The sequence below is a fragment of the Ovis aries genome, chromosome 1 (genome assembly GCF_016772045.2).
Source record: "Ovis aries strain OAR_USU_Benz2616 breed Rambouillet chromosome 1, ARS-UI_Ramb_v3.0, whole genome shotgun sequence".
NCBI classification, from domain to species: Eukaryota; Metazoa; Chordata; class Mammalia; order Artiodactyla; family Bovidae; genus Ovis; species Ovis aries.
In genome coordinates, this window is record NC_056054.1 from 157,101 (window position 1) to 170,513 (window position 13,413).

At 65.6% G+C, this 13,413-nt stretch overlaps 1 protein-coding gene across 3 annotated transcripts; it reads left to right on the forward strand.

The window, feature by feature from the left end:
* The first annotated feature begins 1,076 nt into the window (after window positions 1-1,076).
* Window positions 1,077-10,438, forward strand: PDCD1 (programmed cell death 1). Of its 3 annotated transcripts, none has more exons than XM_027964169.3 (5): window positions 1,077-1,196; window positions 7,590-7,952; window positions 8,271-8,432; window positions 9,187-9,221; window positions 9,420-10,438. In XM_027964169.3, the coding sequence occupies exons 1-5, from the start codon at window positions 1,121-1,123 to the stop codon at window positions 9,633-9,635; spliced, it is 852 nt and encodes a 283-aa protein (XP_027819970.1). In that variant the 5' UTR covers window positions 1,077-1,120; the 3' UTR covers window positions 9,636-10,438. The 3 variants fall into 3 exon arrangements, with proteins under 3 accessions (XP_027819970.1, XP_042095112.1, XP_042095108.1); XM_042239178.2 differs by lacking the exon at window positions 1,077-1,196 and adding an exon at window positions 2,274-4,143 and having other exon boundaries at window positions 9,423-10,438; XM_042239174.2 differs by lacking the exon at window positions 1,077-1,196 and adding an exon at window positions 2,276-4,143.
* Window positions 10,439-13,413: the final 2,975 nt, after the last annotated feature.

The following is a 13,413-nucleotide window of genomic DNA, read 5'->3' on the forward strand; positions in this document are numbered from 1 at the left end:
TGAGCGCCCACGTGCCCCCAGGGCCAGGGTCAGCAGGGACCCGTCCCACCCTCCACGCTGCCCCCGCAGCCTCCTCCGGGGCTGGCGCCTGGGAGTGGCCCTCTGTTCCCCGCGGAGCCTCCTCCACCCAGCGCCCTGCTTCGCCAGAGATAGTGTCTTTGATGCTCTTTTTCCACCGTCTCAGTTTTCTTTAATGTTTTCCCTTCACAGCAAACCCCGGTGTCAGAGCCGGGGCTGAGCGCCAGCTGTCAGGCAGTTTCTGTCTCTGTCATCTTAGCTGACGAGACCTACGCACCGCACCGCTAATATCAGCAGTTTCGTTTTTCCTGTTTTCCATTCATTAGAACAAAATGCTTAGCGCGAAATGTGGTGAATGACCCAGTGACTTCACAAACATCGGGGCTAGGTGGCCAGGCGAGGCTCCTGGAAACCCCAGGACCACCCCCAGCACCGACAGGCTCAGGAAGCTTCTGCAGGAGGAAAGAGGTGGAAGTGAGCCCCCCCCCCCCACTGCCTGGGGCCTCCTGAGAGCCAGCCCGAAAGCCCCCCATCCACGCAAGCCCAGCAGGACCACCGAGGGTGTGGGGAGGGGCCCAGCGCCCTGGGTAGGACGGGAGACGCGGGTCGCAGGTGCGCCTGGAGGAAAGAGCCCGGAGCCTCGCCACCCACCGCCATCAGGAAGGTTGCCCACCACCATCAGGGAGGTCTGGCAAGGCAGGGGCCCGCCCCGCACTCGCTGCGCCCAGCAGAGCGGCTCCAACAGGCAGTGGTTCAAGCATGCTGACACTGGGACCTGGGCCCAGAGAGGGCAGGGCTGGCCAGGGGAGGGGGCACAGAAGACCCTCCCTCTGCCCAGGGGGCTCCCGGCTTCAGGAAGGGGCAGGAACACAGCAAGAGCCGAGAGCCTCCCCGGGCCAGGGGGGCAGGCCCGCCTCCTCCTCCCCCTGCCTGTGTCTCCGCTCCTCTCCCCTCTGTCTGTCTCTGTGCAGCGCGTGTCTCTCCCACCAGGAAGAGGGGGTGGGCTGGGGGCGGGGCCCTCCGCCCGCCCGGGACAGCTTCCTCTCCTCTCCTGCGGCAGTGGAGGCTGTGAGCGGCATGCCGGCGGGCGGGCGCCCTGGGCATGGGGACCCCGCGGGCGCCGTGGCCACTCGTCTGGGCCGTGCTGCAGCTGGGCTGCTGGCCAGGATGGCTCCTAGGTAGGTGGGCCGGGGCTGGGCGGTGCGGGGTCAGGGCCAGGCCCCCCCTCGCAATCTCCGGCGGGTGGGACCGGCCCCCGAGGCCCAGCACGGCTCCCAGCAGGGTGCTGGGTGGCCTGGGACTGGTAAGGGGCCCTCTCTGGGCTCCGACTGCTCACCTGCCGTCCTCGCCCGGGGTGGGCCCTGTCCTCGCCGAGGGGTGGGCCCCGTCCCCCTGGGGAGCAGGCAGGAAGGCCCTGCTCTTGCTGGGAGCCCTGAGGGACGGGCGGGCTCACGTCCTCCCTGTAGGATGACAGCGCTGGTCTGCCAGAGCCCCAGACCCCGGGCCCACCTGTGTTTTCCTGCGGGAAAACAGACTGGCCGTTTCCGTGAGGGCACAGGCTGGACGGCCTAACGGTGTTTCTGTCAGCGGGGCCCCGGCTCCAGTAACGCCCACTCACCCCCATCCCCTCGTGGGCCTGGGCCGTGCCCCACTAGGTCTGTGACAAGGCGCCCTGGGGCACAGGGCCAGGAGCATCTGCAGGGCTTCCAGAAGTGGCCTGGCCCCAGCGCCCTACACAGGGTGTTCCCCGGGAGGCCCTGCAGGCCCATGGCCAGAGACTTGTGGTCAGGGAGGCGCCCCTCCTGGCTCCCCTTGCCCTCAGCTGCCGTGCCAGGTCCTACCGGAGGGGAACACCAGGGAAGGGGGCTCCCAGTCGGCCCTAGGGCCATTCCTCTGGACCTCACTGGACTCTGGGGGCCAGGGCCTTGGAAGGGCCACGGTGAGGGGGGGCGGCCCTGACCCCTTGGCCACCTGTCCTCGACTCTAGTGCCCAGAGCCCCTCAGGCGTCTGTGCCCGGCCCGGGCCTGGCCAGCAGAGTGGGGCAGCCGGACCTACTTGCTCTCCTTCCTCCCCTGGACTTGCTCAACGTGGACAGAGCAAAACTCAAGGCTGTGGGCAGCGGTCCAGGAGCCTGTAGTCACAAGGCGCCCCGTGGGGAGGCCTGGGGGTCCAGGCACGGCGTTGGGAGGGGTGGGGACGGGCTGTGTGTCATCCGGGGAGAAGGGCTGAGGCTGGGGTGGGGGTGACTTGCCTCCGGTGACCTGCTCCCCTCCAGGGTCCCTTCCCAAAGGAAGGACGGATCAGAACGTTAGAGGGGTCGGCGCTGGGGGGCTTGGGACAGCTCCCTTAACTGCTCTTAGCGGAAACTTTCCCACCTGCAGCTTGGGGATGAAATGCCTACTGTATAGTGTCATGAGAATTCCACCTTGTAAGAACTGTCTGGCTCTGCCTATGACATGCTTTTTCTAAGTCAGATTCTTTATTTTTTTCAACTTACAATCTTGAAAAGTATTTGAAAGATACAGAAAAAGTACAAAAACACAGCGGTGAACACCCTGCACCCAGAGTGGCCAACTGGCGACCCTGGGTCAGTGTGCTGGGGCTGCCGTGGCGACTCCGCCGCAGGCTGGCCACGTGGACCTCAGAAGCCTGTGGGCCAGCGGCTCTGGAGGCGGGAAGTCAGAGGGTCCTCGGGGTCGCAGGGTCCTCTCCGCCTGAGGCCCCTCCCAGCCCCGGGCAGTGGTAGGGATGCTGGGTGTCCCTCGGCCTGTGGACGCATCACCCCAGCTCTGCTCCATGTCACACGACGTGCTCCGTGTGCAGGCCTGTCCATGTCTTTTCCCCAGGAAGGACACAGGCACAGCACGTTAGGGGCCACAGACCAACCCCTCATCTCGACCAATCCTGCCAGCAAAGACCCCGTTTCCCATAGGGCCGCATTCTGGGGGGCTGCTGAACGCCTGGGTCCGGGGCTGGCACAGCCCACAGCCCTCTCGGTCCACACACAGCAGTCACAGACACCCCTAAGGCCCAGGGCGGTGGCCCTGCTGCAGGCCCACTGTTCAGACGCCCCTGCGTCCCGAGCCTGCCCTCTGCCTGGCCCATTCCCAGATGAGCTGAGTCAAGGACCCCGCCTCCTCGGACCTCGGCAGGGCTCCCTCTCTCTGGCTTTGTCGGGCCTGGCATTCTTCTCTTCTTTTTGTAATCAAATCTCTATTTCATTTCCGATATGGAAATCCTCAGAATTATGATGTTTTGAGGTATAATTGGCCTGCCTCATCATATTCATTTCGGGCATACCACGTAATGATTTCACCCTTGTATATATTCCAAAACGGTCATCAGAGTGGGTCTGGCTAACATCATCAGCACATACAGGCACCAGTGTTTTCTTGTAAGGAGGACTTTCAAGATCTACTCTCCTAGCTACTCTCAAATATGCAGCACAGTATTATTAGCCCTAGCCCCATGCTGCAGACCACACGCCAAGGACCTGTTATACCTGGAAGCTTGTACATTTTGACTGTCTGCACCCATCCCCCCACCTCAGCCTCTGGCAAAGGCCGACCCCGGTGGCGCAGTGGCAAAGGACCCCCTACCAACGCAGGAGACACAGGAGACGCTGGTTCCGTCCCTGGGTTGGGAGGTCCTCTGGAGGAGGAAATGGCAGCCCACTCCAGTATTCCTGCCTGGGAGATCCCATGGACAGAGGCGTCTGGCGGGCCACAGTCCGTGGGGTGCACGGAGTCACATGCCTGAAGCGACTGAACACGCGCCTCTGGCAAATTTCTGTCTGCTCTTCATACCCACGAGCTCGGGTTTTATCTTGCTTTGTTTGGGGGTTTTTGTTTGTTTCTTTGCTTTTTAGATTCCACATATAAGTAAAATCAAGTAGCATTTGTCTTTCTCTGTGCAACTTACTTCACTGAGTATAATATTCTCCAGGCCCATCCATGTTGTCGCAAGTGACAATATTTCACTCTCTTTTGTGGCCGAGTAGAATCCCGTTGTTTGAATGGACCGTATCTTCTTTATCCATTCCTCTGTGCACGGGCACTTAGCTTGCGTCCACATCTCGGCTGCTGAAAACGATGCTGCTATGAACATGGAGGTGTGTCTTCCAAGTGAGTGTTTCCTTCACATAAAACCAAGTGAAATTGGTGGATCGCGTGGTAGTCCTATGTTTAGTTTCTAGGGAGCCTTCATACCTCGCACCGGTTTCCAGTTCTCTCCGCATCCTCTCCGCCACTTGCCATCTCTAGCCTTTTCGATGACGGCCGCTCCGGCAGGTGCGAGAGGCCAGCTCGCTGTGGGTTCTGTGCAGTCCCGATTCCTGCTGATCAGTGACGCTGAGCACCTTCCCATGTCCCTGTGACCCACCTGCACGTCTTCTTGGGGAAGATGTCTCCTCAGGTCCTCTGCCCAGTTTTTAATCAGATTGTTTGTTTTTTTGCTATTGTTTTAAGAATTTTTTATATGCTCTGGATATTAACCCCTTATCAGATGTATGATCTGCAAGCATGTTCTCCCGTTCGCTAGGCTGCCTCTTCAGCTTTCGATGGTGCCCTTTGCTGCGCAGGCGCTCTCTGGTCTGATGCAGCCCCGAGCTCCTGTTTTGGGCTGTCCTGCAGGTGTGGGCATTTCTGAAGGACCCAGGAAGGGCGTGACTGTCCTTCACTTGTAGGAGGTCACAGACATGCTGACCCTTCTTGGGGCACCTGTTGGGGACCCCACTATGGGGCCACTCCCTCCGGGCCCACTGCAAAGGAGAGAAAGGCACACCCTTCCCTTTGGGATGAACTGGAGACCCAAGGCAGGGACCCCACAACCCACGAGCAGTGCTTTCAGCACCGCAGGTGGGTGTTGCCCACATCAAGCCTCAGACGGCAGCTGTGAGACGCAGTCTCTGAGGGCACTCGGAGCCCTCCTCGAGGCTCACACCCCACCCCGCACCCAGTCTCCCCCAGGGTCTCTCCCCACTGACCCTGCTGGGGGCTCAGCTTGCTCCTCAACCCTCTTCTCAAAGAGGAAAAAAAGGCCTGGGGCCCCTCGTTGGCATTCTATTGCTACAGAAATAGCCAACATTTAAATGTTCAATTCATAAACGATAAGAGCTGACTTCACAGGCGTTCCTACCGCAGAGATAAAGTGAGGCCCCCCGCCCCGGACTCGGGAGGAAGCTCGGTACCGCCTCACAGGCCAAGGCTGAACAGGGCCTCGTGCATCGCAGGACCCAGGCCCCTCAGCGGTCCGCCGCCCCAGGCTCCCGCCCTGTTCTCCATCTGCTCTGCGCCTTTTCTGGACTCTTGCTCGGAGGAGCCCATCTTTCTCCCTCTGGGGGCCGCGGGGTACCCCATGAGGGTCCGCTCTGTGACCCCACATCCCGGCCCGGCCCCCGGGGCCCCTGACAGCCAAGGCCGTGGGAGGCGAGCGCCCCGTCGGAGCTCGGTCCTGAGCACCCAGAGGGGATGGGCTGCCCACGATCACTGCCTTGCAGGCACCACCCTTGGCCAGGCCTCAGGCCCGGCGGCCTCCAGCCCCGGCCTCCAGCCACAGTGTGAGGCCCGGTAGGAGCAGAGTGGGCATCTGGGAGGAGGTAGCGTTGCGCTGGAGGAGGGGCTGAGAGGCGGCAGGGGTTCGCAGGGTCCAGACGGAGCAGGGCTTTGTCGGCCACCAGCAGGGACCTGCCGTCCCAGGGCCTGAGCAGGCCGAGGGCAGCTGTGTAGAGACAAGGCTAGCAGCCCAGGGTCCAGCTCATTCAGCTCCGACACCATGAGGCCCCACAAAAGGTCACAGATGGTGACCGATTCAGGCCGGGGGTGCTGCTGAGGGCCTGACCTGAAGGCGGGCAGGCCCCTCCTCCCCAGACACAGGGCCCGCCAACAAATGTCCACACGGGGGCTCAGAGCAGGGGGCCTGCTGGGGGTGCCACGCGGGAGCGGGCTCACTCAAGGCCTCGGCAGGTGGGACCAGAAGTGGCGTGGGTGCGGCGGGTGGGGGCACAGTCTGGGGTGTCCATGAAGCCCCAGACTCAGGCTCGCCGCGGGTGGGAGTCAGGGAGCACCGACCAGGGGCCACGTGCAGGGCAGGGATGGGCTGGGCCAGCAGAACCAGAACCAGCGTTCTTGGCTCCGTACACCACCACCACCACCGCACGGCTTTGGCCGAATCTGTGCTCAGCTTGTACATAAAGCAGTGGGGCTGGGTGGGGGGGTCCTCCAAAGAAGCGAGGAGCCGCCTGGAGGGGCACTGGCGGGGAGGGGCGCTGGGGCGGCTGTCCGCAGACCGAGAGCTGGGTCCAGACTGGGCAGCCGCAGGCCTGCCGCTCCCTGCTGTGGCTCTCAGGGCCCGATGTGCAGCTCAGGGGCCACCCTGCACCCTCCAGCCACACGGCCCCTCCTTGCGGAAGGGGCACCACGGCCGCCTCAACTCCGAGGGGGGGTGCAACGGATATCTCCCAGGAGGGGTGTCATCCCCCCGCCCAGCCAGCGGGCGGGTGTGAGCCTGTGAGGGCACACATGTACGCGTGTGTCAGCAAGCAGGCCCCTGAACGTGGTGTGGCGCCCCCGGGGTGGGCCCTGGCAGGCTGTGGCGGGCCTGGATGGGGGCGTGCAGGCAGAGCTCAGACCCATCCTCAGATGAGCGGCGGCCCGGCTGGCCTCTGAGCACAGTCCCCGAGTTGCGGCAGAACATACAGAGCGTCTCTCGCTCACCGCCTGGTCAGCAGTGCCCACCGTGGGGTGGGAGATGCCAACAATGAGCCTGTCCTGAGATGGAGCTTGTCCCCCTCCACGGGACGCCCCCAGCGGTTACCCACCCCCGGCACCCACTCAGAGCAGGCAGGACCCAGGGTGCTGGAGCTGGGACCGTGCAGCTCAGACTTGCAGGGACCGGCAACTGGGATTCAGCAAGGGAGAGGGTGGAGGCCCTTACCACCTTGGGAGGGGGCAGAAATGAGGGCCTGGAGGTCAGAGGCCCCAGGTCAGTACAGTCAGAGGACAGAGTCCCACCATGGAGCTGTTGGTGAGAGGTGAGCGTCCTGTCCCCCGGGCCGAGCGTCCTGTCCCCCAGGGCGAGCGTCCTGTCCCCGGGGCGAGCGTCCTGTCCCCCGGGGTGAGTGTCCTGTCCCCGGGGACTAGCACGCTGTCCAGTGGGGGGAGCACGCTGTCCCGGGGGGCGAGCACCCTGTCCCCAGGGGGAGCACGCTGTCCCCCGGGGCGAGCGTCCTGTCCCTGGGGACTAGCACGCTGTCCAGTGGGGGGAGCACGCTGTCCCGGGGGGCAAGCGCCCTGTCCCTGGGGGCCAGCGCGCTGTCCCAGGGGGCGACCGCCCTGTCCCCGGGGGCGACCGCCCTGTCCCCCGGGGGTGACCGCCCTGTCCCCCGGGGGCGAGCGCCTTGTCCCCGAGGGCGAGCGTCCTGTCCCCCGGGGCAAGCACCCTGTCCGCGGGGGCGAGCAGGGCATGGGGGCAGAAGCACGTGGCGGAGCCTCCTCGTTAGTGGGGCTGAGGGAAGGTGAGGGGCCGGGGCCGGGGGCTGTCCCTGCCCACCTCACGCCCGCTCTCCCCACAGAGGCCTCCAGCAGGCCCTGGAGCGCCCTCACCTTCTCTCCCGCCCGGCTGGTCGTGCCCGAGGGGGCGAACGCCACCTTCACCTGCAGCTTCTCCAGTAAGCCGGAGGAACACTTCGTCCTCAACTGGTACCGCATGAGCCCCAGCAACCAGACGGACAAACTGGCTGCCTTCCCCGAGGACCGCAGCCAGCCCGGACGAGACCGGCGCTTCCGCGTCACGCCGCTGCCCGGCGGGCAGCAGTTCCACATGAGCATCGTGGCCGCCCAGCGCAACGACAGCGGCGCCTACTTCTGCGGGGCCATCTACCTGCCACCCCGGACGCAGATCAACGAGAGCCACCCAGCGGAGCTCAGGGTGACAGGTGTGGGCGCCGGAGGCCCTTGCACGGGGCTGGGGTGGGAGCCACCGGGGCAGGGTGGTCTCGGGTCGCCAGGCTCTGTGCTGGGCCTGCATCCCACTCCCAGGACCACGGTGACCCCCGTCCTCGCCCTCCACGGCTGGAAGCACCCCCAGGCCCACTGTCCTTGAGGAAGGGGGCTGGCAGTGGGGCCTCTGGGGGTGACCTTGTGCTTGGAAGCCCTGCCCAGGGGCAGGCTTGGAGACCGCGTGTGAGGGCCTGGGACTTGGAGGAGCCGACTGCTGGGTCCCCGGCTCTGACCCCTGTCCTCCGGCCCTGCAGAGGGGGTCCTGGAGCCGCCCACGGAGCACCCCAGCCCCCAGCCCAGGCCTGAGGGCCAGATGCAGAGCCTGGTCATCGGCGTCACAAGCTTCATTCTGGGGGTCCTGCTGCTGCTGCTGCTGATCTGGGTCCTGGCCGCAGTCTTCCTCGGGGCCACTCGAGGTGATGGGTCCCCGAAGGCACTGCCCCTTGCCCCCTCCCTCGCCTCCTGCCCCAATCCTATCCCCTCTGTGTCCCCCATCAGGGAGGATCTGGACTGGGCCTCCAGGGCCGGGGGTCCCCTCGGAAACCCCTCCGCTGGGCCTGCTCTCGGGGAGCGGGGGAGGGAAGATGGCCCCGACCATGGCCGTCACCCAGGCTGGACCTCAGCCAGGGCACTGAGCTCCTGTAACAGCCAGGGCACTGAGCTCCTGTAACCGCCAGGGCACTGAGCTCCTGTAACCGCCAGGGCACTGAGCTCCTGTAACCGCCAGGGCACTGAGCTCCTGTAACAGCCAGGGCACTGAGCTCCTGTAACAGCCAGGGCACTGAGCTCCTGTAACAGCCAGGGCACTGAGCTCCTGTAACCACCAGGCACCCGAGGTGACAGCCGCAGTGACGCGCCCGCGTGGGCGCCATCGCGCCAGGGGACCGCGCCTCCCTCCCTCAGATGTGTGGGGGAACGTGCGGGGACCACTGGCGGCGTGCCCACTGTGCTCCTGGCGGCGGCCGGGGGAGGGCCGCTGGGCTGAGCCGCACAGGACGCCCAGGAGCCTGCTGGGCGCTGGGGCTCAGACAGCTCAGGTCCCAAGGGGGCTCTGGGGACTGATGGGGAGGCCGGAGGACCCAGCGCCTTTCCCGGGGCCCAGGGACCCCCGAAGCCCCAGCTCACGACTGCAGGGCCCTGGGCCTCCCTGACTCGAGTACTTCTCTGCAGGGGGCTGCGCCTGCAGGAGCCAAGACCAGCTTCCGGTGAGTGTCCTTCCCTTTGCACCACGGTCAACTGGTCAACCGGGCGGAGCCGCACTCGGGGCCGGGCAGCCTCAGAACAGCCACGCCCCTCACCCAACATCAGTGCCTGTTCCAGGAGGGGGGGTGTGTGCGCTCGCAGGCATGCACACACGTGTCCACCCTCGGAGACCGATGACCATCCCTCCCTCTCTCCCCTAGAAGGAGGGCTCCCCCTCTGTGCCGGCTGTCACGGTGGACTACGGGGAGCTGGACTTCCAGTGGCGGGAGAAGACCCCAGAGCCCGCGGCTCCCTGCGTCCCCGAGCAGACAGAGTACGCCACCATTGTCTTCCCAGGCCGCAGGGCGTCTGCCGACAGCCCGCAGGGGCCCTGGCCACTGAGGACCGAGGATGGACACTGCTCCTGGCCCCTCTGACCGGCTTCACCAGCTGGGCAGAGTCCTTCAGACCCTCTGCCCAGAGCCAGGGCTGGCCGCGTTCCCTGGAGAGACGTGTGGTGGAGAGGAGAAGGGTGGGCCACCGAGGGCTCGAGCCCGGCCCACAGGGACCTCCCGGCACCTGCCAGCACCCGCCAGCCCTGCCTGGCTCCCCTTTCAAGGCTTGCAGCAATCCAGGGGCAGGAAGCATCACTGTCCCTAAGGGCAAGGGAGAGAGCCTCGCCCAGGACCCCAGGCCCAGCCCTGGACTGTGATGCCTGGAGCCACCCTTATACACACCCACTGCCTCCCAGGGGATCCTGGGGCCTGGAGACTGCTGTGGCGCAAGCCGGTAGACCCAGCATGGGTCCCTTGAGGGGCGCGTGGGGACGTGCATGAGGTCAGGGCTCCCCAGGGCCTCTGGCTCCCCCAGGCCCGGAGAGAGCCAGGGCAGCGGTGGGCCCTCCGCCTGCAAACACGCCAGGCCCTCGTGCAGCTCAGCAAACAAGCAAAGGAGGGAGCTGGCCCAGAGCTGCAACCGGCCGCCGAAACCCTCCTGGGGGCGCAGGGTCTCCATGCATCTGCACACCTCCTGGACTCCCATTTACGGTGCTACTCAGGGGGTCTCAGCCAGGCTCCCCCCAGGGTGCTGGGCAGGTCCCCTCCTGAGGCCTGCACAGGCACTCCGGCCGTGTGGCCAGGGTCAGCTCGGCCTGGGTGGGGGGCATGCGTCCCATGCAGGGGTCCACACGCCCGCCCTACTCTGTTACACTGTAATTAAAGAGTGAGAACACTCCAGGAAAGGCCCGGAGTTTCCCTGCTTGCTGTTGGGGGAGGAGTGGAGAGGGGCTGGGCAGGGCTGTAGACGCGCCGGAAGGTGGAGGACACAGCGCCTCCCTCCCCACTGCCTCACTACCCAGGAGCACACTGGCCTCCCAGGCCCGACCCCCACACTCACACTGCAGGAGCTGAAAGCCCTCCCCCAGCACCCCCTCCAGCCTCCAGGGCCCTGCCCCCGACCCCATGCCATCAGCCTGCCCCCCGCACGCCCCCAACCAAGCCGCTGGGCCTGAATGTCCTGCTGCAGCCCCACAGGCCCCACGTGAAGCCAGCAGGCGGCTCCAGTCCATTCCATATGGCAGGGGATGACCCTGACCAACAGGACAGACACCCCAACCCTGTGCCCAGAGCACAGAGGCCTCTCGAGCCCACACCCTGTGCCTGCCGCCCCTGGACTGCCCCGGGCGGGGGGGAGAAACCAGGCCAGGACCCCAGCAGGAACACTGCCTGGGAAGCTTCGCCTGGAGAACCCGGCAGGTTCTGTGGGGAAACTGCTCCAGCAACGGTAGAACCTAGTCTGTGGCAGCTGTGACGTTAACATCCAGAGATAAACGGCTTTCATACACCCAGCGAGAACCACTCTGAGGAAACAGGGGTAGAGAACATTCCGCCGACGGGAGCAGCCAGGCGCAGCTTTCACGAGAAAAGCGCGAAGCCGCAAGGGCAGCGCGGGGCACAGGCGTGGCGCTGAGACGTCAGTTCCTCCGCATTTAACACGATCCCAGTAAGACCCACATGTCTACAACCGTAAGGCTGGAAAACAAACAGGCGAGTAGCAGCGGAGAAACCCCGGAACGGAAAGTGAAAGAGGAGCGGCATCATCAGCTCTGAAACTCGGGGTCCTGGGCGCAGCGGCGTCAGCGCACGAGGGGCCAGCAACAGGGCCCACGAGGAGCTGCGGGCGCTGTCAGGTGGCCTAGGAGGCCTTAGGGTGGGCTGTCTCGCTCGCCCGGGCTCCCACCAGTCCCAGCCCCGCTGGACGCAGGAGGAAAACCTGCCAGAACTTCACAGGGAGGGTGGCGATGGCTTCCCAAGGTGCCGGGAGGAGAAGATGGGGAAATTCAAGTGCAAACTGGGGGAAACCCTGCAGCCTGGGAGAAGCCTCCTCACCAGCACACCGGGGGCAGTGTTTAAATATCACGCGGGAGGCTAATACTCCAGTTACAGGAGACAGCAAGGTCAGAGACGCAGGGGAAAGTAGGGGAGCAAACGACACGCACACACCAGCCACGCGTCACATGTACACACGTGCACACACGGAGAGGATGCTGGTTTTCACTCAGAACCAGAAACTGCAGGTCACAGCCACACCTGCGAACCAGCCAACACGGAGAGTGTGCTCACACCCCAGGCAACTGTGCCGGGAAGAGGCCCTGGTGTCGCGGGCTATTCAGCGGTTAGTGGAGTGTGCCCTTCAGTTGACACCCGGGCCGGGGGGGTGGGCTGACAGGAACGGAAGCCCCAGGGGTTCACCGTGCTGAGGGCAGGCGGTGGGGCGGCAGAGGCCCCCAGGCCTGGGCTCTGGGCGAACTGGCTCTGGGCCACCGTGTGCAGCGGGACCCAGGCCACGGTGCAGGGCAGGCTGGAGTCGGGTCAGGACCGTGGGGGCCGCTCGAGCGTCAGAGACGCCACAGTGCACACCGAACATCTCCCTGATTCACACACGCTGAGCAGGATTAAAGACCACGCGTTCATACTGATGCAAGAAAGATTTCAAAGACAAAAGAGCGGGCAGCAGGGGGCCGGAAGTGGCCCGGCCGCGGGCGGGCAGAGCCGGCGCCTGGCAGCCTCGCCCAGCTCTGCGAGACCGAGAGCGGCGCTCGGCGCTGCGCATCCGCCTTCCCGTAACGCGGCCCCGCGCCCCACTCACTTTTTCCGTCCCCGCTTGCCCCGGCGCCCGGCACCGCGCCCACCCCCACCCACGCGGCCCAGCGGGCCTGTCCCTGCAGCAGCGTCTGCGCGGCTCCTGAGCCGCGGGGCGGGGAGCGGGGGGTGCGCCTCGGGGCTCCCCGCCCCCCCCCCGCTGGAGACCTCCGGGCAGGACACCCCCGCCCCTCCCTCCCCACGCCCCTCTCCCCACCCCCCTCCCTTCTCCCTCAGCCCCCCCTGCCCCCTCCACCTGCGCCCTCCTGACCCAGTCTTCGGGGCTGGGGGCGCGCCAGACACTTCAGCAGAGGAGCCCCAGGTCCCCCGGGGCCTGCTGGCAAAGGGTGGGGCTGTGGCTGAGGGTCTCCAGGGGAACCCAGCTTAGGCCACTGAGGCGGGGCTGCTGTAGGGGCGGGGCCTGGGCCTTCAGCCTCAGTGGACCAAGGCCCTGCGGCCTGTGGTCAGGTGTGGACGGAGGCCACTGCGGTCTGCAGTCCCATGTGGACGGAGGGAGACCCCTGCGGTCTGCGGTCCCGTGTGGGTGGAGGGAAGTGCCTGCAGTCTGGGCGAGGTACCTACGTGTTTGGAGGCTTCAGAATGTGGGGACCCTCCCTGCGGCCCTGTACCTCCACCCAGATGGTCTGCCCCATTGCTGACGGGGGGGGGGGGGGCCCATGTTTGTGATCCCTGAGCCCCCCCACTGTGGTCTGGGGCACACTGCGCCCGCCGCAGGTCAAGGCCGCCTCTGACGTGTCACCCCCCAGCCCCGCACCTCAGGCCCGGTCGTCTGAGCATCAGGAGGCACTCAGCAGCCCTCTCCTCGGGCAGGAAGAGGCCCCGATGGCGCTGACCACACATACAGGCCGCTGGCCCCCAGCCTCTCGACTGCCCCAGAGACGCCAGCCCCTGGTGGCCTATCCACTGGCCCAGGAGCCACACACCAGCCCCCCAGGCCCCTTAACTAACCCAGCCAGGGCCCCAGCCCCCCAGACTCAGCTTCTGCTGGTCCTTCGGGCAACGTGTGGCCGACCTGAGGGCGTGGTCTGGGCACGGGAGGGGGTCCCCTTTGGGG

Bases quoted from the DNA above. Each gene is read 5' to 3' on its own strand.
- PDCD1 (XM_042239174.2), top strand. From the start codon at position 4,035: ATGGACCGTATCTTCTTTATCCATTCCTCTGTGCACGGGCACTTAGCT. The intron at 7,953-8,270 runs GTGTGGGCGCCG...CCGGCCCTGCAG, and splicing joins AGCGGAGCTCAGGGTGACAG to AGGGGGTCCTGGAGCCGCCC. The intron at 8,433-9,186 runs GTGATGGGTCCC...ACTTCTCTGCAG, and splicing joins CTTCCTCGGGGCCACTCGAG to GGGGCTGCGCCTGCAGGAGC.